The sequence below is a fragment of the Aedes albopictus genome, chromosome 1 (assembly GCF_035046485.1).
Source record: "Aedes albopictus strain Foshan chromosome 1, AalbF5, whole genome shotgun sequence".
Taxonomy (NCBI): Eukaryota; Metazoa; Arthropoda; class Insecta; order Diptera; family Culicidae; genus Aedes; species Aedes albopictus.
The window spans coordinates 104,699,638-104,727,531 of NC_085136.1; the positions used below are offsets into that span (position 1 = coordinate 104,699,638).

Below are 27,894 nucleotides of genomic sequence, written 5' to 3' on the forward strand. Positions count from 1 at the left end.
TTTCGTTTGCATCATTCAGCAACGTGTACACTGGCAAACGTAAAAGCGATCGAACACTAGCGCCTCTGGTGGAACGATCACGCAAATCAAATGAAATTTGAATTGATCGTTAAATGCATATGCCAAGCCGTTTTGAAGAGTGTTACCATAGACTAATTTCAAGACCTCGATGTACCAAAGAAAACGATCAAATTTTCGGTGACCAGTCCGGTACCCAATAAATATTCATAACCGTGTATTTTTTTCCGTGTAAATTGCCTTTTGTGTAAATTTTATTTAGCGTGTTACACTGATCTGACAGCTCTGACAGTAAGGGACTAAACATAAATTACGTAAAGTGAGTACCGAGGATTGTTCACAATCTGCGAACTTGACTGCGGAAAAAATTGCGACCATGATGCCGCTGGTGTTACGTCTGTTTGTTAGTGATAGTAATAAATTGATAAATAAATAAAAAATATGTGAAAACCGTCTCAAATGCTTGGTTTATTATATTGAATGTTACATAACATAGCATAATACCAGGAAATCATTTATTTATCTGGAGGATGAACTACGTTGAATTTTAAATTGTGTTCACCCGTGTTACGAGTATGAAAAAAAAACAAGTCATAAAAAGTGGTTCTCGCGTGAAATGGCAGCTCTCAACACGTTACTGGGCGAAGTACTTCTTCAAATTATCCCGCAACTGCAGCGGGCTGGTCTGCGGTCCGTGCCGTTCCACCGGTTGCCCCTTCTTGTCCACGATGAACTTGGTGAAGTTCCACTTGATGGCATCGAACAGTGTACCGCCCTGGCGCTGCTTCAGGAACTGCCACAGCGGATGCGCTTCGTCTCCGTTGACGTAGATCTTCGAGAACAGGTCGAACTTGGCTCCCTTCTGGTCCCGGGCGAAGTGTTTGATCTCCTCGTTGGTACCCGGTTCCTGGTTGCCAAACTGGTTGCACGGGAACGCCAAGATGCGAAGGCCTGCGGCAGAAAGATGCGGAGAACAGACATTAAGAAAGGGCAACTACAAACAATTCGTTTACTCTCACCTTCCGTTTCACCGTATTCCTCGTACAGTTCGTTCAGTTCCTTGTAGTGACCGCTGGTGTAGCCACATTTGGACGCCACGTTGACGATGATGAGCACGTGGCCCCGGTAACGTTCGAAATCCACCTTGTTGCCATCGATGTCCACTGCGCTGAAGTCGTACACCGAGGCAGGTGTGGTGCCAGCTTCCGTTTTCAGTGGTTGTTTGCTTTGGGACGAAGGGCATGCCAGAACACTGGGAACGAAAAAAATATGGACGATGAAGATCACGAGTTTAGAATTTATCACTACGGAAAATGTACGAAGGAATCAATATGATGGCCAAGTGCTGTACACTTCAGCGAAGAGAAATATGCAAACTGTGTCAAATAATGCCCAAGCATTAATAAGCATGGACTTCCAGCGAAGCTTTTCAGGCTGGTACCACAGACAAACAGACGTAACACTCTTTAAAACGACTTGGCTCATGCATTTAACGATCAATTCAAATTTAATTTGATTTCCGCGATTCTTCCACCAGAGGCGCTAGTTTTCGATCGCTTTGACGTTTGCCAGTGTACACGTTGCTGAATGATGCAAACAAAAATTACAGTCGATTTGTGTAGTAGTATGCGTGTTAGATAAAGCAAACAGACGTAACACCTTGAACGATTTTCATGAAAATCCATCGCCCAGTTCACACTACCATCACCTGGTGGAAAAGTTGCACGAATCACAGTGTTGTGTAATATCGTCAACAGAAGGCGCTAGTGTAAAACGTCAAACGCATAGAAAAACAATGCGCGCACCTCTGGTCGTGAAAGCCACAACTATGAAAATTCAAAATGATCGTTAAGGACAAACGTCTTGATATCCCGCTTCAACAGAGCATCAGAACTTCAGACGCACAAATTTTAAAAAGCAAGCCTCAAACAACAGTGCATTTTATTATTCTGTTCTTGCTCACTTGTAATAAGCTTAAAATAAGAAGCTCAAGTGCACTGGCGTTGTTTATGAAGAGATTTGTGCTTTCAAAATCGTGAGTAGGTGCCAAAGTCGGCCATTGTGGCGGCCATTTTGCGATTCTAACAAGTCTGTCCTTAAAAGCGTGGTCGATGGAAATTTCGCAAGTGTTACGTCTGTTTGTCTGTGGATAAACGTTAAATCGAAATCCATTATGGCCGACAGTGTCTCGCGCGGATCTACCAACAGGTATTTAGCAGTTTGTTCATGGAAAAGACACCATTCAAAAGTTTTTGATGAATTTCCTCTAAGAGTTGCGTTTGTTTGTCTGTTTGAATCAGGTGTTTGGATAGACGAACAACCAATCTTTTTACAGCTCATGGACGCCGGTGGAGACAGAGTAGGTTCTGCTGGTTTAATATACCACGAACTCACCTCGATGTTGAGAGCAAATTTATTGCCACCATGGCCGTTCCGAAAAGGCCAAATGCGGCTGTCCTGTTAGATGCAGCGGCCGGACGAGACAGGAGACGCAACAGGAACATCCTGATAGCTAGTTTTGGTACCTAAGTCCGATTACTGTAAGTAGAAGTAGAAAAAAAAAATAAAGTTTAGGTTTAAGCTCAACTGGAATTGTACAAAAATAGTACATACACAAACCATTTTAGGTCTACGTTACTTTAAATATGATTCTTAATTTGTGTCCAGATTATTCATGGTTTACGATCACATGATGCCAAAATTTTAGAGACTTTAAGGATAAAAGGACAATACGTCGAAACGACAGGATTCCTTCAGAACTCCTTCTGTAATTTCTTCGGGAATTCTTCCCTGGAAGCCCTTGTAAGCCCCTGAAAAACCCTGACGCATCTGAAACCTCTCTAAAACGCCTTGACCGGCCCTAAAACCCTTTAAATCGTTTCGGTAACCTGCCTGAAACGCCCAACGCCCCTGAAAGGCCTCTAAAATTCACCATGAAACCTTGCGACAAGACACTGTGTAAACGAGAGCAATTCTGAGAATTTCGGAGTTACTCTTTTTGGTGTTCGACGAAATTTGTTGAAAGACATCCCCAAAACTGCAATTTGCATTCAGCACACGTAACACTTTGCAATTTTACATTGATGACAGATCACACTTTGATATAAATGGGAGAAAATCTGAGGACCTGTGAGGGATTCTGAGCAACACTTCGAACACAGATTTTCTCTCGTTAGATCTGTCTTGCACCTAGCACGCAACCCCCAGAACTCCTCTGAAACCTCCCTGGAACGCCTTGTAACCTCTTGAAACGCCACTGAAACGCATCTTAAAGCCCCTGACACCCCAGTAACCCTCTAAAACGTCCCTGAAATCTCCCTGGAACGCTCTGTAATCCCTCAAAACACCCCTAAAAGCTACCCTGAAACTCCCTCTGAAACCTGTTCAGTACGCTCTCTAACACCATGGAACGCCCCTAAAAGTCCCCTTGAAACTTCCTGAAACCTCCTTGAACCCGCTAAAACGCCTCTGAAACCCCCCTAAAGCATCCCACAACCCCTTGGAAAGCCCCTGAAATGCCCCCTAAAATGCCTCCCCTAAAGGCTCCCTGAGAGCCCCAGAAGCCCTAATGCCTCTAAAACTTCTTTGAAACGCCGTGTAATCCCTTGAAACGCCCCTGAAATGCCCCTGAAATGCCCCTAAAAGCCCAATCTGAAACCCTCTGAAACGCCTCTGAAACCTCATTGAAACGCCCCTACCTGGAACGCCCTATAGTACATTCCCAAGTAACATTTTAGGTTTTGTTCGGATCTATAAGAGATCTTCATAACCAATTTTATAAAACTTGCAATAAAACTGATTTATACATCAAAACCTCTTGATAACCTCTTTAAGGGCATCTTCCGGCTAAGTGGACCACTCTCGGAGAGGTTTTGCAAACCACATTAAGAGTAGCAATAAACTCGTTTTGAAACCTAGCTGAAAAATGTTCCATTCTCGTTTGTTGTTGTTTTTTCTTCAACAAAAACTATGACAGCTCAAGATGCAGAGAAGCTTCTGCGATGACACGTAAAGTTCAGGAGAATACATCATTCGTAAGTAGAAAGCGGTCATTTCAAAGTAATATTTCAGTAGTTATTGTGCTGGTAGGCTTATGCGCATTCAAATTTACCGTGAATATTGGGGGTGCAGAATCATAAAATTAATGCGCTTCGAAAATAGTGAATATTATCATCTTGGAATGAAATGAATCAATTTTTGAATTTAGTATAACTATCTCGAATCACAAGAAAACTCAGCAGAGAGAGTTTATTTATGTGAGCATGTTATGAAAATGGTGACAAACTATCAATTTATTGCTTATTTAAGCAAAATTAACTATTTTCCATTCACGTAAGCTAATTATTCAATATGGCGACGACCACAATCAGCGAAAATAAAACGAAAGCAAGTTTACTTTTATGATGACCGCAATAAACCTAGCAGTCTCGTAGTTTCTGCTTTTCCACCAACAGATGTCGTTACTAATCGAACGGGTCGCCATCTGTTGAGAGTTTTAACAGTTTTATTGTGGTAATAATGATTGCCAGAAGGTTTACATATCGGAAAGTTTTGTTTACTCTTGAAATATGTCTTTATGAATATCTTCAAGTATACTATAAAACATTTTGTCAATGGTTTTCATAAAAGCAGTCATAAAACTGTGAGTTTTAATTATTGCTGTAATAAAACCCCTGTCAAAATCAAACAAAACCAATCTGCAATGGAATTGTTACTTGGGTTGAATCGCCCCTAACAGCCCCCCTGAAATCTCCAGGAAGCTCCTTAAAAATGTCTCTGAAACTTCCCTGAAACGCCATGTAGCCCCTTGAAACGCCCCTAAAAGCATCCCTGAGACCTCTATATAGCTTATGTCACATCTACCGAGACATGACATTTTTACGCGTTTTTCAAATAACGCGGCTCATTTACGTGTTTTTTTTCTTATGGGTAGTACGCAGATCGCAAGAAATTTCTTGGCCTATCTCGATGCGTGGAAAATTTAGGCAAGGGATCGCTCAAGAAATGAGAAAGCGTCACTGAAACGAAACGTCAAATCAAATAGGGCTTGCTGTGTTAAATTTCTTGACCATCCCGGTCACGGAAAAATAACGCACTGAACTAAAATTACTTGGGCGATTCCGGTTGAAGTGCATACCTCGCATAAATCCTAATGTAACCCCTTCCCAGAACATTTGAAACTATAAATTTTCTATCATGGGAATATCAACATCATGATCAGTCCTCTAAAACAGATTTACATAAAAATTGGAATTATTTTTTTCAATGTTTCATGTGCATATGCCTCACTGTGTATTAAAACGAAAATGTCACCGTCGATTTCCGTTAAAATGGCTGCAATAACTCTTTTTTATGTTTTTGAGATACTCCAGAAAAAATCAGATATATATTGTGGTTGTGGTATAATTGGGGCGTTAATGGGTTAAAACACAGAGAACAGACATCAAGGCTAGAACAAATTTCATTCGGAAAGTTGTGTAAGGATTTGAATCTTTACTTGAGTAAGGTTGCAAACCAATACACGATGACAACACTAACGCCGCCAAACACCATATTGCCACAGTCAGTGGTGAATTGAAACATTTCAAGTGGTGAATTAAATTAGTATGGGAAATTAACCGATTGCAGCGCCACGCTATTGCCACTTGTGTTGCCGATTTCAAATGGCCGTTAAATTCCTTACACAGTTTCGGAACTGGACTTGGATGTCTGTTCTCTGTGGTTAAAATGAAAAATAAGATTATATCTAGAATGGTTTTCACAAATTTTCTGAAATTTATGGAAAAATCCTAGAAAACGATTTTTCTAGTCCCAGCAGTTAATTAGTCGAGCCTTTTAGTTTGACCAGATATTTTTGAACGGAAGTGTTATTAATTTCACAAGGCTTCAAATATTACTGTGGTAGATGCCCAGTCGAGTGCCCAGTATACAATTATGAAAAGAATTGTTTGACAAAGAACACAGGCAAACTGAAACATAGAGTCTGTCTCAGTGGTAATGATATTCTAAATAGGGATGATGTTATTTTGCTGAGATGCTCCTGAAAAGGGTTTTTATTAAAAGGATATAACTCAAAAAAGTACTTCATCATTATTATTCTTGTAATTTCATTATTACAACTTCAGCTATTAGATAAACTAGAACACACAAAATACCTTCCTTTTGGTTGAAATAAAAACGAACCATTTTTTCATCTGACAATTCCACGTTACGCAAAACCTATCTCGACGAGAAAAGTGTAACAATTCGAATCCTTGGAAAAGATCCCGAACGGATCGAAACATCGGAAAAGATTCAAACAACTCGTTTTTAATTGGGTTGTTTAGTGAAAAAAAATATTGCTATTTTCTGTAGCCTAATCGAAAGAGCTTATTTTTCTGAGTATAACGTGAGTTTATTGGATTCCAATACCTTTGTTTTGATGGTTAAATTAGCAAAACAGTTTTTATTTTCGTGGATAGAATGACAGTTCAATCGATAAAGTGACAGTTCGACCCGAACAAAAAATTTTCCCCATACAAACTTTAAATGCATTTTTAAAATAGTTCCCGGACTTCAAAAATTATGAGATTTTGGATTTCGACTAATTTTTGGGCGGAGAATCCGATTATGAAATAATCCGGATACCCCTTAAGAACCCAATTGCCACCAAGACTGCTAAGCCATCTCCCAAAGTTGAAAATGATTATAGAAAGAAGATTCCCGTAGGAATCATTAGAATGATTTTAACAAGAATTCCTCTAAAGATTTCTCTTAGTATCCCTTAAAAATGCATTCCTGTCCATGGATTAAAAAAATATCCATTGATTCAGCAAGAGATACTTTTAAGAAAATCCCCCGGGATTTTTTTTTACATTTTTTCATGAGTTTCTCAAGAAATTTCTCAAAATATTAATCTTAAACTGATCCACCAGTTTCCTCTGAAATTTCTTCCGAAATCTTTTCTGGGATATCCCGAGGAATTTCATTAAAACAAAATCCTTTAAGAATTGTTAAATAGGTTCATGCTTGTATTCCTTCAAGTATTTCTTCAAACTGTTCTGAAGAAATTCCTCCAGAAATATTGTTAAATTTTTTGCAAGAGTTTTTCTTTGAGATTTCTCTGAACATGCTTTTAGAAATTTCTGTAAAAAAATACAGGAACTTCTCCAAGGGTTTCTCCAGGAATTCCTCCAAACTATTCTTCAAAAGATGCAATTCCACTAGAATTTTTCACAATAATTCGAAGACTCTTTCGAAAATCCCTGTAAGGTTTTCCTTCAAAACTTCAGAAATTTTTCAAATTTTATTCAGAAATAGTTTTTTTTAATTTCTCCAGAAGTTTCTTTAGGTATACAGATATTAGATATGTTTTTCTTTATTCAGGAATTTTCGGAAATTCCTGTAGAAAATTCTCTACTGATTTTTCGTGAAGTTGCTTCAGATTCAGACTTGTAGATTTTTTTAGGTTTTTTCAGAGATTAATTCAACAAGTTCTGCAGAAATTACTAAATTTTCAAGGATTTTTTTCGAGATTGAGCAACCTTTGAAGGACTTATGAATTCCTTCAAGGATTTCTAAGATATTTTTTCAGGTATTTCTAAGAAATTCGATCAGGAATTTCTTGAAGAATTTTCCGATTATTTTTGTGCAATTTCAGAAAAAAAAAACTTTGGAAAAATCTCTGGAGATTTATATGAACGAATTCTGCAGGAATCCCTTGGGGCATCGCAGAAGACATATCTGATGGAACCGTGAAAGGAACTTTGTTGTAAATATCCTTGGGGAATTTCAGCAGAAATCAATAAAGAATTTCTCAAAGATTTCATGAATAAACCTAAGAAACTCCGAACCAATCCATGAAGGATTTGTAAAGAAATTTTCCCACGAATTTCTGAAAAACTCTACAGATGAAATTTCTGAAGCAATCCCTAATATTCTAAAGGAGTCTCTGAAGATAAATACATTACCTCAAAAGAATTTCAGAAGGAATCCCAGCAGAACTTTCTGAGATAAACCGTGATGGAATCTCTAAAGAAATCTTCAATAGAATATCTGTAGCAATTTAAGAATGTATTTTTGAATGAATCTCTGCAGGAATCACAGGAAAATTCTTGAAGAAATCCGAGAAATTTTTTAAGTAGTACATGGAGAAATTCCTCGGCAAAAACTTTGGTGGATTTCCTGGATTCCTGGGAAAATCATTTAAAAACAAATTCTTGAAGGACTTTCTGAAAGTATTCTTGCAGAATTTTATGGACGAATTTTTGAAAAAAATCTGAAACTGGAAAAACACAAAGATGGCCGTCTGCAAAGATCCCTAGAAAAAAAACTCTTAAGATATTTTTAAAGAAATTTGAGTAGAACTTTCTAGAATGAATTTTCCAATAAATATCTTGGAGAGTACGTGTAGAAACTATTGTTGTTATTCTTAGAGGAAATTCCGGATAAATTTCTAAGATATTCATGTATTATTTGATACTCAGATATTCATGAATATTTGAAGAAAATTCTGAAAAAATCTCTGCGTGGACTCTTACTTGAATCGTTTGAAAAATTTCTGCTGGATTTTATGCTGAAATTTCTGAACACATGGAAGTTTTCAAATGAATACCGGAGCAATATATGAACAAATCTCTGATGGACTTCAATAAATTTGAACAAATTTCTGAAGGAATATATGGAAAATTTTCGGAAAAAAAACACTGAGAAACTTAATTAAAGAATCTGTGAAAGATTTCTACAGAAATCCCTGTAGAAAGTTCCAAAGGTATCCCTGACGAAATTTCCACAGGATTTTCTAAAAGAACCGCTAAAAGAAATAATAATGTAATTCCTTGTAGAGTTTCAGAACCCATAGAACCCATGGAAATCTACCTTGAAGATTTTTAGGAGAATTCTGAAGAATTCTAGAAATTCTAGAAGTAATATCTAAATGAGAAATATAGAAACACTTTTTTTTTATTTTTTTTTATTTTCATTTTTATTTCTGTGTATATTTTAACTTATGCTAATTCTACACTTCTTAGAAATATCCTTAAGAAATAGTTTCTGAAAAAAAAAATCGCCAGAGGAGTTAGATTTTTAGGCCGAATTCATTGAGTAATCTCTGAAGGAATCCATGGATCACTTTTAGCAGAGATCCATAGATTTTTTTCTTGGACTTGGATTCCATTGTAGAAGATTCTCATAATGAATTTTAAAAGGAATCCCCAGAAACATTTTTATAAGACACTTTGAATGAATTTTATGTAGGAATTTGTGGAAGATTTTCTAGAGAAATCCTTGGACAAATATCTGGGCGATATTTGTCCAAGGATTTTTCTAGAAAATCTTGAAACAATTATGAAAATTAAAAAATTCTCAAACGTGTCCATTTATTAAAATGTTTTGGGATTCCTTTAAACTCATGAAGCTAAGACATTTTGAGAATCTTCTACAAGGATCCTCTAACGAAAATTCTGAATGAAATTCTAAAGGAACATCTGAAGCGACCTATGAAAGATGTTCTAATAAACGTTAAAAAAAATCTGTGGAAGACTTTTGGAAAAGAATTGCTGGAGGATTGAAGGCATCTTTTTCCAATTTATAAAAATGTCCTAAAATTAATTTCTGGGGTAATTCTTTGAGAACATTTTGGAGAAAATTCCAAAAGAAACTAGCATTTTTTGAAGATGTAAATAAAATAATTCCTGAATGAAAGACTCTCCGACGATATTCACGGTAGAATGTCTTAATAATTCCCTGAAATATTTTCTGAAGAAATCGCTGGAGAAATGTCGGAGGAAGGAGGATTTTTGGATTTCTGAAGATATCCTTGTGGAGCTAAAAAAAAAATTCCTTGATGAAATGTCCAAATGAATCTTTTGAAGTTTTTAATGACATCGCAGTGGAATTACAAGATCAATAAGTAGGGTATTTTTTGAATATGTGATGATCTTTCAAAGTAATTATCGAAATATTTATTTTATTTACAGGGATTTCCGAAGGAATCCCTGGAAGAAGTCCCAATATCATAGAGTTTTTGAGCACATGTGAGGGCACAAAAAATGGAAAACTTACAAAGTAAACTTATACTTTCTACGTATATGAAGTCACAACAAATTCGTAGACGTTTTCTAATATTTAAGAGGAAAAATTTCCTAGTATGGAGGCACACAAATTGTAATATTCACATGAATTATTACACTATGTTTGTGAGAGTGCAGAATGGTTACAAAAATATTATATAGGTGATTTTATTAAATTCAGAAGGGCTTCCGCCCTTCCAAAGTAAAAAGTTGTTTTTCTTCCTTACACGATTGGGACCCAAGCAGTACACATGTCACAAAGGAGTATCGATGGTGCTGGTTTTTGGTTGGCCACAAGTTATTTTCAAGTTATTCTGCCTTTTTGTTAGAATTACATGAATGTAGCTCCTGTACAACCAAAACGCTGCACTGTCAATGCATTGGGGTACAGTTTTATCGACATTAAGCTGTCCACTTAGCTGTCAAATAATAAAAAAATCGATGTTCTAAAAGTCCCGGTGCTCAACTTTAAAATGAAGGATATACATATTTGGAGCACTGTTGTAGATCTTTTCGATTTTCTAAAAAAATCATTTGGAGTTTCTGCCAGGCCAATTTTTGAAAAAATGGCAATTTTTAGAAAAATTCTAATAAAAAACATTTTTAGTAACATTTTTTCAATTTCTGTTTTTTTTTCTTTTTTTGTATTTTTCTATGATTTACTAAACATTTTTAAACATTCCAAAAACTCATACCTCTCAGAAATGCCTAGTTGTCCATAAAAAAGTTGAAAAAAAAAGAAATTGAAAAAAAATTCTTTTTCTGAGAATTTTTATTAAAAAGTGTAAATTGCCGTGGCGAAATCTCATAATGATTTTTAGAAAAATATAAAGTTCTTCAACGATGCATAAAATATGTAAATCTTTGAGTTTTTCACCTTATATGTGCTGTGGAATAAGTTTTCATGACAAGGATAAATAAAAAGTTCGACAATCGAAAGCTTAATCCACACTCCAAAATCAACTCACCGTAAAACCCACGTGCTCATAAATCCTTTTAAGATTGAGCAACCCATCCCATCCAAATGACGTATTTCGCATGTCGGCTTTTAACAGATTACACACCCGGGGGGTGGCCAAATGGACTTGCTCCCATGATGCAATGCCATCCAAAGGGCAGGTTTACGAGGTTCACTGAAAAAATATTTCTAAACCTCTGCTCTGGTCTGGATACAGCTCTCAGCTGAACGGATACGTAAAGCCGTATTCCTCCCGGTCGGTCAGACAGTAATCCACGGTTTGGTATATGGGCAAGCTCCTCCACGAGCAATCTATATAATGCACTCTTTATGGATATCATCAAAATTTGGGGTGACACTTGCTGCTTCTGGGCAGGATTATGGACGGGCAGTCTGCCAAGCAACCTGTCCGAACGCTCGGGTTATGTGCGGTGGAGGATGAAGCAGTAGCTAAGGATTTGATGTCCCGGCCTTTCCTTACACACCTGCTGGCTGCTGGCGCTCTTTTGGGAATGCGAAACGGAGTAAGTGTCGTGTGCCCCACCTCAAATCCGTTTAGTTCGATTTTTTATGACATCAGTGGTCGTGGGGAAATGGTATAAATTATGGTCTCCAGGGGTTTTAAGCTTTCGGCGGACACCAAAAAAATTGACACAGTCATTTTGTAGGTATATACTTCTGTGTGAGGCGTTAAAGTCTAATGAAATAATTACGCTCTGTTTGTAATAGTGCTGCTTTCACCTTTCAACGTTCTCACATCTCACATATGTGTTTACATACATTTATTTAAAACTAATTAATTTGTTCGCAATGCTATTAGTAGTCCAGGCAGGCGTCGCCAGTATCGTAAAACGTGGTAAGCTTCGTTTATTACCACTCAAAGTGCACATTATTGCAGAATAATCAAGTTATAACGAGACAGCAAATGAAAAATAATGCAATCGGGCTCCTGGCAATCAAATATGCATGTCGATTTAAATGTATTTCCCAGACCGGAGTCGCGATACCCGGTTGGCTGGTCGACCGGCCGAACGGCAATCACTGAAGCTGATTGGGAAAGATAATAACCCATTTTAAAGCAGCAAAACTCATTTCCCCTGTAACGAGTGGATTTGCGCGGCCACGGTGCTTCCTGTGTTTGCCCACCATGCTTTATTTCATGGGCAATGCCACCGCGAGATGGCTAAAGTTCCGGGGAGTGACTGACTGCACGGTGGAGTTGAACTGTTTGGTCGAAGAATTGTGTAACTTTAGAATCTTTGTCCTACTAGCAAAAAAAGTTGTTGAAATCCGAACCCGGCAGATGAATGGGAACGTCATATCCATAACACTGCATGTAGGGTAGAGCATACAGAGCAGACAGAGCAGACAGAGCAGACAGAGCAAACATACTAGAACAGACATAGAAGACAGAGAAGACTGAACGAACAGAAAGAGAAGATAGAGAAGACAGAGAAGACAGAGAAGACAGAGAAGACAGAAAAGACAGAGAAGACAGAGAAGACAGAGAAGACAGAGAAGACAGAGAAGACAGAGAAGACAGAGAAGACAGAGAAGACAGAGAAGACAGAGAAGACAGAGAAGACAGAGAAGACAGAGAAGACAGAGAAGACAGAGAAGACAGAGAAGACAGAGAAGACAGAGAAGACAGAGAAGACAGAGAAGACAGAGAAGACAGAGAAGACAGAGAAGACAGAGAAGACAGAGAAGACAGAGAAGACAGAGAAGACAGAGAAGACAGAGAAGACAGAGAAGACAGAGAAGACAGAGAAGACAGAGAAGACAGAGAAGACAGAGAAGACAGAGAAGACAGAGAAGACAGAGAAGACAGAGAAGACAGAGAAGACAGAGAAGACAGAGAAGACAGAGAAGACAGAGAAGACAGAGAAGACAGAGAAGACAGAGAAGACAGAGAAGACAGAGAAGACAGAGAAGACAGAGAAGACAGAGAAGACAGAGCAGACAGAGAAGACAGAGAAGACAGAGAAGAAAGAGAAGACAGAGAAGACAGAGAAGACAGAGAAGATAGAGAAGACAGAGAAGACAGAGAAGACAGAGAGACAGAGAAGACAGAGAAGACAGAGAAGACAGAGAAGACAGAGAAGACAGAGAAGACAGAGAAGACAGAGAAGACAGAGAAGACAGAGAAGACAGAGAAGACAGAGAAGACAGAGAAGACAGAGAAGACAGAGAAGACAGAGAAGACAGAGAAGACAGAGAAGACAGAGAAGACAGAGAAGACAGGGAAGACAGAGAAGACAGAGAAGACAGAGAAAACAGAGAAGACAGAGAAAACAGAGAAGACAAAGAAGACAGAGAAGACAGAGAAGACAGAGAAGACAGAGAAGACAGAGAAGACAGAGAAGACAGACAAGACAGGAAAGACAGAGAAGACAGAGAAGACAGAGAAGACAGAGAAGACAGAGAAGACAGAGAAGACAGAGAAGACAGAGAAGACAGAGAAGACAGAGAAGACAGAGAAGACAGAGAAGACAGAGAAGACAGAGAAGACAGAGAAGACAGAGAATACAGAGAAGACAGAGCAGACAGAGCAGACAGAGCTGACAGAGCAGACAGATCAGACAGAGCAGACAGAGAAGACAGAGAAGACAGATACTAAGAAATGTTTGAAAGAATTGCTAGAAAAGTAGCCATCAAAAATTCCAAATGAAGGACCTCTTTTGTAACAGACAATAATGGACTTATGACCCTTCCCAAAGAAACGATTCACTTTGTCCGCCGGAAGAAACCAAGCACTACTTTATTGTTTATTCCATTTTATGTTTCACTTTTCACAATCCTTCCACCGCACAGCCCCTCACCAACTGGTCTACTCTGTGACTATTACCCATTCCAAGTACCTACAGTAGCTTTTCTGCATTTCCATTTCGAACTGCCGCGCCGCCCCGCCCATTATTAGCATTATTTGCCCATCAGGACCAATTCGAGATGCATTTATTCCTGGATCTGAAACCGTGTTGCAGCATCTAACTAAGTAGCATCCAGCAGTACCTACAGTATAGTGGTGGATGGTGCGACCACGCAGCGGGACTGAATTGTTTCACAATTTTCCTCTGATTCGAGCCATTTTTGCTACTTACAGCGGAATAAAGTTCTTTCCCGGGAGCTGGCGCGAGGACGTGACGGTCTTTCCGCTGGTGGTGTGGTCATCCACCAGACGGTTTCCATCTTCTGTTGAGGGGAAGATCGTCTAGAAAGGATTGGTGCGTCCCAGAGAAGGATCTGAGGAACGAAGGATATCTTTGAGCTTATCCTTGAGAAAATGCTTAAAAGGTTTTCTGAGGGATTCTAGAAGAAATCGCAGAATTATCTTCTGGAAGAATCGTTGGAAATTTCTGGAGAAATCATCGTCAGAATTTACAGAGGAGCCGTAGAAATATTAGGTGCATTTCTTTGAGAAATTTTAAGAATGTTCAGACTACAATTTTGAGAAATTCTTAAAGGAACTTCTGGGGGATTTCAGAAAAAGACTTCTGGAGGTTTAATTCAAAGAATTAACGGAAAATTTCAAGGGATCTCGATGAACTTCTGTTTCTGAAAAAGCCCGTTGTCGAGAAATGCTGGTAAAATTTTAGGAAAATTTTTCAAATGAATTCCTGACGATACCTCCATGAAATTACTTAAGAATTTTTGGATACTTGGGAAATTTTAACAAAATTTCTAAGAAATTTTCTCAAATTTTTTCAGAAAAATTGTATGAGGAGTTTCAAGGGGAATGCTTTTAAGATTTCTCGGAAATAATTCAGAAATCTTAGTTTTCGGAAGAGTACTGGAAGGAATTGGAAACGGAGTTGTCGATTAATTTTGAGAGGTATTCAGGATAAATCATTAAACGAATCTGCGAAACATTCTGAGTGATACTCCTGAAATTTTAAAGAAGTCATGATAGGAATTTCCAAAAAATCTCGATTGAATTTTAATAAGGAATCTCCATGATTTTTTCTTCGTGTTTTCGTGACGATGGATGATTCAAATCACAAATAGCTCCAAGTGACACGTCTGTTTGTCTGTGAATCCAGTATCATTGTAGGTGTTAGGAATAAAACTACAAGAAGCGAATCAAGCATTTTGATACAGTTTCCCCTAAATTTGCACGCCTCCGCTGTACCACCGCGTTGTTGTTTGTGCATGCTACTTCTTTGCACAAGCAAAAATCCATTATGAAGCGTAAGGAATTTTGATTACTTTTAATTTTCTGTGAGTGGGATTGAGGGGTTTTATTTTCTTTTATTTCGTACGAAGATTGCGAATTAGCAACTAAGAAGATTCGTGCGAGTCTTCGCGATTTTTGTGTAGCTGCTGTGTGTTGAACTGGTGCTTTGGATGTAATTGTCAAAAACATTGCACATTCCAGGAAATTTTCCCAAATGGAAAACTTCTTGCGAGAGGGTAATAATTGGACCATTCTATATTCCAGCTCAGATTGTAACCGTGTAGCTGAGTGAGGATCCTAGATCAGTTTTTTCGCGAATTCCTTCATGAATTCTTCTTGAATTTGCTACGGGAGCTCCTTCTAGAAGTGCTCTCGGAGTTTTTTCTGCGATCTTTCTGGGATTTCACGAGGAGTTCCTTCTGGGATTATTCCTTCTAATGATTCATGCTTCTAAACATTGCACCTTATGAGATTCTTCAGGAGTTGATTTAGCTGACTTTCAGGACTATTAGAGATATTTCTGAGATTTCTTCAAAAATTCCTTCCAGGATTCCTCCAGAAACTACCTCTAGGATGCCTCCAAGAAAAGTCTCTACGATTTCCCTAGGAGTTTCCAGGGATTCCTCCCTGAATTCCTCCAGCAGTTCTATCAGGATTCCTCCAGGAATTCCTGCCGGGAATTGTCAGGGAACTCGTCTCGGGATTCCATTGGGAATTGCTCCCGGGTTTCTGTCAGGAATTCTTCGCTGGAGTCCTCTAAGAACTCTTCCCGGGATTCCTTCAGGAGTTCCTACCGAAATTCCTCCAAGTATTCCTCCCAGGATCCCTCCCGGACTTTCTACCGGAATTCCTCCGGAAGTTCCCCTTGAGGTTCCTCCAAAAGTTACTATCGGGATTCCTCCAGAAGTTCCTTTCGGAATTTCTTCCAAGATTTCTTCAGGATTGCCTCCCTGAATTAAGCCTTGGATTCCTCCCGACATCCCTCCAGGGATTACTCCAAGAATTCCTCCCGGAATTTTTCCAAGAGTTCCTCTCGGGATTACTCTCGAAGTTCCTATCGAGATTCCTCAAGAAGTTTTTCGTGGGATTCCTCCAGTAATTCCTACTAGGACTTCTCCCGGGATTCCTTCAGGATTTCCTCCCACAATTCCTCTTTGGCTTCTTCCTGGAATTTCTCCCGGGGTTTCTCCTGGAATTCCTCCCGGAATTTTTCTAAGAGTTCCTCCCGGGATTCTCCAGGACTTCCTCCCGGAATCCCTTCAGATGTTCCTATCGGTATTCCTACTTAAGTTCCTCTCGGGATTCCTCCAGGAATTCCTTCCAAGATTCCTCCAGGAATTCCACCTGGGATGCTTCCGGGAATTCCTTGCGGGATTCCTCCAGGAATTTCTCACGGGATTCTTTCAAAATTCATCCAGGGATTCCTCCAGAAATTCCTCCCGGGATTCCTTTTGGAATTCCTACCGCAATTCCTTCAAGAATTCTTCTCTGGATTTCTTTAGGAATTTCTCCCGAAATTCCTCCCGAAATTCCTCCCAGGATTCCTTCTGGAATTCCTCCAGGAATTCCTCCTGGGATTCTTCTCTGGATTCCTCGGGGAATTCTTCTCGAGATTCTTCCGGAATTTCCCCTCGGGATTGCTTTTGGAATTTCTCGCGAGATTCTTTCGGAAATTACTACCGGAATTCCTCCAGGGGTTCGCCCAGAGATTTTTTCAGGTATTCTTCCAAGAATTCCTACAGGGATTCATCCCGGGATTCGTGCAAGAACTCCTCCCGGGATTCCTTTTGATAATATCCCGGAAATCCTCCAGTAATTCCTTCCGGTATTTTTCCAAGAGTGTCTCTCGAAATGCCGCCAGGAGTTCTACTCGGGAATCCTTCAAGAATTGCTCCCCTTCAGGATCCCTTCTAGGTTTACTTCATGAACTACGGAACTCCTCGAAGCAGGACAAGTCCACAAGTTCTTTCTGGGATTGCTCCAAAAGTGTCTTCTGTGATCCCTTTTAGCAGTGCCTTCTGGTATTTATCAAGAAGGGTCTTCTGGAATTCATCCTTCAAATAATTTCTGCGTCTTATAATTCTTCACTCTGAGATTGCTCCAGGAGTTCTTACCGAGATTCCTCAAGAACTTCTCATGGGATTCCTTAACGCTCCACCTCCAGCTTTCCTCTAGGAGTAACTTCGGAAATTTATTCTGCAGATATATTTTGGATTCATCAAGGAATTTCGTCTGGAATTGCTATCTTCCTGAGCATCTTTCCAGATTTGTTATTGCTTCAGTGGCTACTCTGAATTATCATCCAATTTTTTTCAGGGATTCCATTCGTGATTTCTCAAGAATATTTTTCATATATTCCTCAAAAACAATCTCCCTGGATTGATCCGTTCTCTCCAAACGGGATTTTTTCAAGAGTTACTTCTGGGATTTTAAGAGGAGTTTCTTCCAAGTTTCGGACAGGAGTTTCTTCCGAGTTTCGATTTCTTGGAGGACTGGCTCGAGGATTTCTCCAGAATTTCCAAAAAAATCTGAAGGAAATGGAAGCGGAATTTGAGTTTGAGTTCCGGCAGAAATTCCTGGGGGACTCTCAAATGAAGTTTTTGCAACGGGTTTGTGTGACAATCCAAAGAAATATTTGTGTAGTAATCCGTAGTCGAATATTTTGGTAGAATTTAGGCAATTTTTGGTTGGAATTCCTGATGGAATCCCCGGGAGGAAGTTCAGGCATGACCAGAACCTGCCTGTATATCCCGTTGCAAATATTCCGGATTTCACCTGGAGCTCTGTCTGCATTTCTTTCAGCAGTTTCCTCAAGCATTCTCTCTGATCTAACTTCTTTTTTAAGGAGTTCAACCTGGGTTTCCAGTGGATTTTCCTATAGGTATTTTTTTTTATGTGTCAGAGGTTTCACGAAGAGAACCTTCTGCTATTCGCTCGCATATTTCCTTTAGGATTATTTCAGGAAGTCTTTCTCTCTGCATTATTTTTTTTCTCAATGAGATTGTTTGTAGGATTCCTTCTGTAGGTTCGTCGTTTTTTATAGAGTCATTTAAGATTCCAAAATTAACTTCTTGAAATACCTAAAAGCACGAATGGAGTAATTTCAGAAGAATCTTCAGAAAAAAAACCCTGAAGAAAGTTGTTGAAAAACCCCACAGGGAGTTAATAGAAGAATCTGAGGAATAATTAAAAATACGCTATAGTAAACTTAAGGAGGAGTAGCAAAAAAAAATCTTGAAGAATCCCAGAAAGAACATCTTGTAAATTCTCAGAAATTTATTTTTAAAGAGCAGCAGCAATTCCAGACCAAAAGCCACAAAGAACTAATGATGGAAATTCCAGAAGGATCCCAAGGAAAAATCCTTGAATGGGTGAATGGATGAGATTTTCTCAGGTATTCTTTCGGGAATCCCACGGAATATTTTCTAGCGATTTCTCCAGAATTTTTTTCAGAATTTCTGGGATTTTTCCTGGACATTCTTCTGGTATTCCTTATGCCGTTCCTTCTGTTATTTTCCAGACATTTTTTTTAGAAATATGCCTAAATTATCTAGGATCCCTTAATAAGAATCCAGAATCCTTTTTAAGAGATCCCAGAATACTTGGAGACATCCTAGAAGAATTTTTAAAATTGAATCTTAAATATAAGTACTTTGGGTTTGGGTCTTAATCTGAACATCGTTCAAACTTAAAATGAGCAGTGGACGGAACGTAGAATCAAACTATAACGATTATGGCCATGCCCAAAGAATAGGTTTTATGACTATGGGAGAAAAGGCTCAAAAATAAACAGAAATTTCTCTTCCACGGACTTTTCCCTACTCAAAAAAAAAAAAAAGAAAAAACAAAAATAAGGTTACCAGAAATACGTTTTACTCACATTTACAGGGCAATTAGAAGTTATAAAAATGAATTCGGATGGTTTGCATGCGGTGTCGTACAAACCAACGTAAGTACACGGTATTCAGGGCGCTAATACCGAGGATTTTCGAAGAGTTCGATTCACATACCGGTATGGTGCAAAACCGCTTTTGACCTGGATGGTGTCACGCCATTGACTAATTTGAACTTTTGCAGGGATTCATGGAAGAATTACTAGGCGAGTTCTTGATAGAGGTCTTGAAGGAGTGTCTGTATGCATTTCAGAGGGATTCCTTGCAATAATTTTCAGGATTTTTGTTGAAAAATTCCCGACGAGTCCTTGAATGATTTCCCTGGGGAAATCCATAGAAGAACTCCTGCAGAAATCCTTGGAAAATCTGTAGAGGAATTATTGGAAGATAATCAGGGGCAATCCTTGATGATGAAATTTCCGGCTTTAGTTTTTGAAAAATCATCGAATTAGTTGTTTCGAAAATTTCCACAGGAATTCTTGGAAAAATATTCGGCGGAAACATTGGATAATAAAATCAGGCCAAATCTTTGAAAAAAAAACCGAAAATATAATCAAAAGATTTCTGTAGATATTATTCAAAGAATTCTTGAAGAAACATTTGGAATAATTTTTGGATAAATCATTGAAAATAATTATCAAACATTTTGTTGGAAGAATATCTGGTTCACCATTGGAAGAACTCCTACAGAAATTTTTCAAGAAATCCTTATAGGAATTCCTGGATCTTTGAAAATAATCTCAGAGGAAGCCTTGGAAGAATTCCGGAAAAAATCTTCGAAAATTTTTCTCGAAGAATCCTGGAATCATCCCCAAAGCACTTTTTTAAGAACTACTGAAGATTTTTTTTAATTCCTGGAAATTTCCGGCGGAGTGCTTGGCAGAACTTCAGGGCAAATCATTAAAAGAGTTTTCTATTTAAAAAAAATATATTGAATGAACCATTAGAAGAGTTTCTGCAAGAAAATCTCCTGGAGTCATTTGTAGAAGAATGCATAGATGAATTTTTGGAAGAATTCCTCATTCCATCCGTGTACGATTAAAAAAAAAAGACACTACACCGTCTTCAACCAGAGGTTTTACAGACTGAACAAGCACTAACATTAGACAACGGACAACACATCTAACACCCAGTGGCCCCGTGGAGAATTTTCCGTTCGACGAAAAGTTTTCCCCGACTGGAGCAGCAATCGAACCCGCACTCCGAGGCTTACGAAATGCCTAGATGACTGACGTCTCTAGCCACACGACCACGAAGCCCCAATTTTCTTCATAAATCCTAAAAAAATCTCGGAAAAGTCCTTCAAGAATTACCGGATGAATCCTTGGAAGAATTTCTTTGAAAATTCCTATGCGAAAGAGAATATTTTGAAAGATTTAACGTAATGAATTCCTTGAATTTATGCCTGAAAGAACCTTAAAATGAAGGGCTTCTTGGAAAAATTCAAATCTATGAAGATTTCCTGAATCACAAGAGGAATCCTTGGAACATTGTCTGCAGATTTCTTAAAAAGTATTCCTAGAGAAGTTTAAGCGAAAAGATTCGCAAGAGCCCTTGGAAGAATTTCTGAAAGATTTTCAAAAACAAAATTCTGAAGGGATTGTGGAATATATCTCCAAAAATCGTTTGTAGAATTCTTGGAGGATTTCCTGCTTCCATCTGAAGGAAACCGTAGAGATATTTCTGGAGGAGGATTTTCTGGGATAGTCTTTATAAAAAATCTCGGTAGCCATTTTAATTATTCTCTAAGAAATCCTTCCGAAAATTACTAAAAAAAATCTTGGAACAGTTCCCGAGGAAATCATAGGAAGAATTTCCGGAGAAATCCTTGAAATAATATTTGGAGAACCTACTTACTTTCAGTCCTGGGCACCCGCTGTGGTGCAGAGGACCGAAGATATTTGGAGAAGGCTATTTAATATTTGCTGGAAATGTGCTTGAAACAATTCTTGTAAAATATTTCTGTAGTATAAACTGCCGGAGGAATCTTTTGAGGAACACGTGGACCAATACATGGGAGAGTTTTGATTTTTGAAATGAAGCCTTAGAATCATGGAATGACTGACTTAATATGTTCGGAATTAAGAAAAATCTGGAGGTGTCTCTTGTCCGAAGATAAGCACAGTGGTACAATTTAAAGGAATTTGCTCATCCTTTCTGATTTTTCTTTCAAGCGTTATTAATTTTTCTTCCGCAAATGTGACAATCACTTCAGTGATTGAAGTGTTTTCATATTTTTTACTAATATTTCAAGTGAAAAAGTTTTACTAAAAGCTTAAAGCGATAGTGAAATGCTTCTTAGATTTTCAAAAATATGCTTCCAGGACTTCCTGTAGGCATACTTCTGTGGATTTTTGGATTCCAGCATTTAAAATGGTTTTAAGGTAATCATTTAAATATGAGCATTGAAGGTATTTTTATTCTTAGAGCGGTTCCGCGACAATATTTCAGGAATTATTTTCGGAAAAAATCCTGGGAGAATTGTTAGAGAAGTTTATAATGGTATCTTTGTTAGTATTCTTGGAAAAAAATTCAGATGGCTTGTCCAAAAGGAGTACCAAAAAAAAACTTGCGAAGAAGTTTTTTGGACGTATCCTCGGAATTATTTATGGAAATAAATCTTTCAAATTTCTGGAAGAATTTTAGAGAAGGATCTGATGAAACCATTAAAAAAATCTTTGAGAAATTTTCTGAAGACGTCTTCTTAGATATTCTAGGAATCTTAAAATAATATTTTAAGAGACTCATTGAAGGATTTTTTCTCAATTAATCTCATAAGAGTTTCTAGGGGAGATATCGGTAAAATTCCTGTTGGAATACTTGGTGAAATTTCAGGGCGATTGCTTTTATGATGATTTTTTGAAGAAAGTGAAATGGAAAGTAACTTCAGAAGATTTTTAGATGAAATTTCGTAAGGAATGCAGATTTTTTAAAAAAGGTTTCCCTAGTTAGTTTCTGCAGGAGTTTATGGAGGAATCCACGGATAAGCTTTTAGAGGAAGAATTTTTCGAGGAACTCTCGTGAAAATTTCTGAAGAACTTCTCGCGGAAATGTCTGGATGATTCCTCCGGAGGGATTTTTAGTAGGATTTCCCAAGATTGTTATTTTATTTTTATTAACATGAATTTCAATGAAATTCATGAGTTTTTTTTTTATTTATCTATTGGATCTTTTAACTTTTGTCATTCGGATCCACTTAAGTGAGATAACAAGCATATTTAACTACAACACATTCGGTCATAAAGTATTTATCTGATAATTGGGGCGTTACAATGTTGACACCTGGGGGGGTGTTCCTTTTCCATTGGATGAATTTTAACATTTAGACGAAGGAACTTCAGGATAAATGTAGAGGATTATCTGAAAGAATCTTTACAGGAATTTCAGGTAAAGCAATGTTTAAAAGGTTCTTTGGAGTTATTTCCGGAGACAGACTCGAGAAATCCTTGCATTAAACTTAAATGCTTGATGAAATTTCAGAAAATTCATCGGAAGAAGTTTTGGATGATGCTTGGAAGAAATTCGAGGCGAGTATCTTCGGCAAATTTTTTTAAAGAAATCATGCAGAATTTTTCAGAGAGCTTCTCCGAATAGTTTCTGCATGAGTTTCCGGAGTATCCTTGGATGAACTTTCAGAAAAGAAATTTTTGGATGGAATCCCAAAAAAAAATTGAAGAACCTTTCAAAGAAATTTATTGAGGAATCTCCCAGAAGTGTTTCTGGAAGAATGTTTGGAAGATTTTCCGATTTTCTTACTTTACGTTATCGCAAATTTGTCCAATGTTAAAAGACGCAGGAACTTCAAGAGGAATCTAGAGGAATATCTAGGGCAATCTTCAAAGGATTTTTTGGAAAAAAATGCTAAGAAGGATGCTTGTAGCAAACTTTAAAATATTTCTAAAGAAATTTTAGGATGAGCTTCTAAAGGAAAATCTTTGGAAGGAATATCCTAAAAAATTTAATAATTTCTTCTCCGTATCCGCTGGTGCATGCTCCGTGTGTCCGTTGTCTAGTATTAAGTTTCATTCAGTCAGTAACACTCTCTGGCTGAAGACGGTGTCCGCGTCTTTATTAATTATTTCGTGAAAATTATGGAGGATTTTTTGAGGACTTTTCAGAAGACTTCTTGGGCAAATGTTCTGTAAACTTTTATAAGGATTCTTCGGAAGAACATTCGGAGGAATTTCTCAAGAAACCCTTTGAAGAACTGATATTGGAATCCTTCGAGTAACGTCCGAAGAATAAAAAGCAGACATCATCAGAGAACTTTGGCTGCAATTCCAACGTATTTTCTGGTTAAATTCATGGAAAATAACTTGAAATACCCATGTTCTTCTTGGAGTGGTGTTCCTCGGTGATATCTTGATTAGACTCGTAATCTTAGTTTACGTTTCAACCTACTTTTATTTTTTCGGTCATCTTCAGAAACTTTCCGACGCGCCAGCGCCTTCGTTCTTTATGCGCGGCGGAAGGATTCTGAAGATGACCGAAAAAATAAAAGCAAGTTGAAACGTAAACTAAAGGCCCCATTAGACTGTTTGTCATTATGACAAATATTTGCCATTGAAGTCCGACATTTATCCAAGGTTGCTATGATTCAGGCTGTGTTGGTCTTTTGTTGGGCTTGTTTGGCCAAATATTTGTCACGTCTAATGGGACCTTAAGATTACGAGTCTAATCAAGATATCACCAAGAAACTCCAATCCAAAACGAACAAGATTAAGTAAGCGGTGATCAAAGCCATATCAAGAACTTCAAATTACAGAAGATTCTTAAAATGAGATTCTTGCAGAATTCTTAACTATCTTTTTGAGAAAAATACATAGAGAAGTTTTTGGAAGAATTCTCGAAACAATTAGGATAAAATTTTGAGGAATTCCTGAAAATGTTTTAGAATGAATTCTCAAAATACAAAAAAAAGCATCGTGAGAGTGCCAGGATCAATTTTACCAGGCATTGTTGGTACACATTTTCGAGCGAATCTGAGTAAAACTCCTGAAGTTGTTCTGGGAGGAAATTCTGAGGAAATCTTGGCCGGCTTTTCCGAAAAACTAAAAACTCGTGAAAGTTTTGTTTTATAACCACTAAGAGAAAGCTCAGACGAAATTCTCAGGGATAGCCAAAAAATCTCATGAGAATAAAACTAAAAGATAGTCAATTCAAATGTTTACCATTTGATTTAAATACAAATGGAAGAGATTGAAATTTAAAAAAAAAAACATCATATCAAACCAACTCCACAAGAGAAAATTGTCCAAAGCATCTTAATGGAAGCCTTTTCTTCAGGGGTCAAGTAAACGCCAATTACGCTCCCTTTTTTGTTGGCCCATAAATCATAAAGCATCGGCTTCAACGGAGAAAAAAAACCTTCTCCGAATAGCAGTAAAAGCAAACTGTTAACCCAAATCATAACTCCACGATGAATTGTACAATCTGTTGCTCCGGTGCCGAAAACGTTCGCTTAGAAAAAAGGCTGCATTACGCCGGTTTTGAAATCTAGACGACAGTTCTGCCGATGTAAATTGTTCACCTCCTTGACTCGGTTTTTCATGAAGAGGTATCGAAATTGAAGCAGTCTTAAAACCTTTATAAAACTAGTTGATTCGACATCGGGGTTTTTAAATTCGAACAAAGGTCTTCTCTCTTAGATTCTATAATTTAAATTCAAGGTTTACTCTGTAGAGAGGTACAATATTTCCCGAGAAAAAATAGGAAATAGTATGTACACGTCAATGAATAGTATCACGATTCACAAATTAAAATACTTTATAACAGCACAAATAAAGATGAAAAGAAAAACTTCTTGGTCAGGTAAACCAAGTTTAGTTATTTCGAAAATTTATCGGAATTACAAAATATCGGCGCACATTCTTGTCTTTAAGTTTAATTCCTGATGGCACTAACGTATTACGTGATTCGTACAAACGCTCTATAACCAGATTCAACAAAACAACAACTCGGCTACTTACTTCCAATCCACTGCTTTCACTCTCTTCCACTTCGCTACTGAATTCTTCCACTGATTCTAAATGTTTGCAGCTGGAATAATATTCAGTTTACTAATATTTAGTGGCGATATGCGATATGCCTAGTCACTGGTCAAGTTGATAATATGTTTGCTCCCCTACTGAGATGAGAATGCTTACAAACTGAGCGATAAAGAGAAAATTGTAGCGTAGGCGATTCACAATTTCATATGAGCTGTGTTTTTCACTGTCAACGCACACGACCGAAATAATCAAGATGTTTCTCTTTCGTTTGCATATGATTGCCGGTTTACCAGATAGATGAATGGGTATTAAACGCATCATGTAGGTGAAACGACCTTTCCTAATATTTATCTGTTGATGAAGCCTATAGGGATTACCTGTTACACAATCTGTCTTATGCCTACCAAAAAGTAATCCGCTCAAAACCCGCAAAACTTGAGCAGACGCAATGACTATACATATTACATATACGGTCAGCCATAGACGAGCGATTGCATCATCATCTTGTTTACTCTAAATTGACCTACACTGTGATGCAACTTCGAGGGAACAATTTATCCTAAAATATTTTTACTTAGATCATTGTTTTTATCGGGAGATGGATGCATTTTACCCCGAGCACCCCATCGACAGCACACAGATTGAACGAAACTATACCAGATGCGAGTGAGTTGCGTTTGCGCAGTGGCAAGATCGTTGAAACATATGCCAAGACGCACATGACTTGTAGGTATAGCGTTCTAGCTTGATGTTAATCAGCAGAGTAAATAAGCATTTTGCTTGTCGTTCCTGTATTGATGCATATGGATCGGATGATACTCACTACATTTAACAACCGGCTAGCCGGCTTCGTTATTCGTATTCGTATTTGTAAGATTATTGTACAGTAGCACTCAAAAATGATAATGACAATTAAATTTTGATCATTTTATGTGATCCCAAGGCATTCTAGCATTTCTTCTGCTTTATATTGGAACCGAGACAAACAAATTTATACAAGTTCTCTGATTATCTTTGACTGTTTCTGCTTCGGGGAACCAATAAGCTTTAAGACATACCGTCTTTGATCATTATATCTGCATTCCACCTGCTTACAGCTCTAACATAGCAGTTCAAATGCTAAATTGTACTCAATTAGTAACTGAACAGCTACAGAAAATGTGACAGTTTTTGCGTAGCATATCAAATGCGCGATCTTTTGGGTCTTCAAGCGTAATTCTAAATAAATTTCCGTTTCCATTTTCGACTGTCTGAGGGATAAACATTTAATCAGCCGTATATTGGACCATAACCAGTGCTGTCATGGTAAAATTAGAGCTGGTTACTCAAGGTTTTCAAATTTTAGCGCCCCCTACACCGCGTACGCCCTAAGGAAATGACTTCACCATTGTGCCTAATTAATAACTATTCCGGGATAACCCCGTCATGCATTGTAATTTATCATTTTTTTCTATAAGAATTCTTCTTGAAATTTCTAGAAATTTCTCCAAGATTTCCTTCAGGGACACCGTCATAAATTTGTAGATTCATCAAAAAATTTCTGGAATGTTCACAGAAATAAGAATCTCGCTGGATATCTTAGAGAAAAAAAAACCAAAACGCCATGTTGTCCATGGAATCTTTTGAAGATTTCTGCAGAGATTTTTTCAGGAACTGTCTCAGAAATTATCCTTGGCACTTCTGCAGAAGTTTCTAAAGAAATTTCTCAAAAGATGACTGTTGAAACTGGTCTATGGGATTCCACAAATTTTTTTTCGACATTCTTTCTGGGATTTTAAAGTATTCTATAGGAAATTCCACCAAAGATTGATACATAAGATCATGCTTGCACTCCGCCATGTATTTCTTTTAAGCATTTCTGAAGTTTCTCCAGGAAATCCTCCAAATGTTTCTTCAAAAGATTTTTTTACAAAGATTAGGAGATTCTTTCAAAAATTCCTTTGGAGTTTTCCTTAAAAAAAAAACCGGAATTTTTCTAGAAACTTTTTCAGAAATTATTGCTTGAATTGCTCCAGAGGTTCCTTCAGGTATTACTCCATTTATTCAAGGATTTTCTCAGACATTTTTGTAACAATTCTTAAAAAAAATCTCAAGGAATTTTTCTGGAAGTTCCTCCAGGATTATCTCTAATTGTTTCCTCCAGGTCTACTTTCAGATTTATGCTGACCTTCCTTCAGGGGTTTTTTTCACAATTTCCTTCAAATTTCCTAGGAATTTATCAAGAAATTTATCTATGAATACCTATAGGACACTTCATGTTTTTAGGTATTGTTCCAAACAATATTTCAGAACTTCTTTATTTTATTTTTTCAGTTGTTCTCTAAAGAATTCTTCTAAGATTTTTTATTGTTTTTGCAAGATTTCCCTCATAAAATTTATTCAGATTGTAGCTCAGGGTTTTGTTTGTGTACAAAACCCTTCAGAAACTGTGTAATATTTTTTTCTGGGAATTTCTTTAGCGGTAGTTCTGGGAGTTCTTACAAGGAATTCTCCAGGGATCGAATCTTTTTTTCAGAAATTATGGCTTGAATTACTCCAGAGGTTCCTTCAGGTATTACTCCTTTTATTCAAGCATTTTCGCAGGCATTTTTTGTTTAAATTCTTAAATAAATCTGAAGGGATTTTCCTGGAAATTCCTCCAGGTTTTTCTCTATTAGTTTCCTCCAGGTCACCTTTCAGATTTATGCTGATCTTTCTTCAGGGATTTTTTTCACAATTTTATTCAAATTTCCTAAGAATTTACCAAGAAATTTATCTATGAATACCTAAAGAATACTACATGTTTTAGGAATAATACCAAACAATATTTCAG

General features: G+C 37.6%; 1 protein-coding gene across 1 annotated transcript; it reads right to left on the bottom strand.

The window, feature by feature from the left end:
• Window positions 1–458: 458 nt before the first annotated feature.
• On the bottom strand, window positions 459–25,287 carry LOC109409480 (uncharacterized). Its single transcript, XM_029880411.2, has 4 exons — window positions 25,062–25,287; window positions 2,413–2,556; window positions 1,038–1,270; window positions 459–969 (listed from the first exon to the last, which is right to left on the bottom strand). The coding sequence occupies exons 2-4, from the start codon at window positions 2,520–2,522 to the stop codon at window positions 653–655; spliced, it is 660 nt and encodes a 219-aa protein (XP_029736271.1). The 5' UTR covers window positions 2,523–2,556; window positions 25,062–25,287; the 3' UTR covers window positions 459–652.
• Window positions 25,288–27,894: the final 2,607 nt, after the last annotated feature.

Excerpts from the sequence above, each read along its gene's own strand:
- LOC109409480 (XM_029880411.2), bottom strand. The coding sequence starts at position 2,522 with ATGTTCCTGTTGCGTCTCCTGTCTCGTCCGGCCGCTGCATCTAACAGG. Across the intron at positions 1,271-2,412 it reads AATTTGCTCTCAACATCGAG|TGTTCTGGCATGCCCTTCGT; the intron begins GTGAGTTCGTGG and ends TTTCGTTCCCAG. Across the intron at positions 970-1,037 it reads GGAATACGGTGAAACGGAAG|GCCTTCGCATCTTGGCGTTC; the intron begins GTGAGAGTAAAC and ends TTTCTGCCGCAG.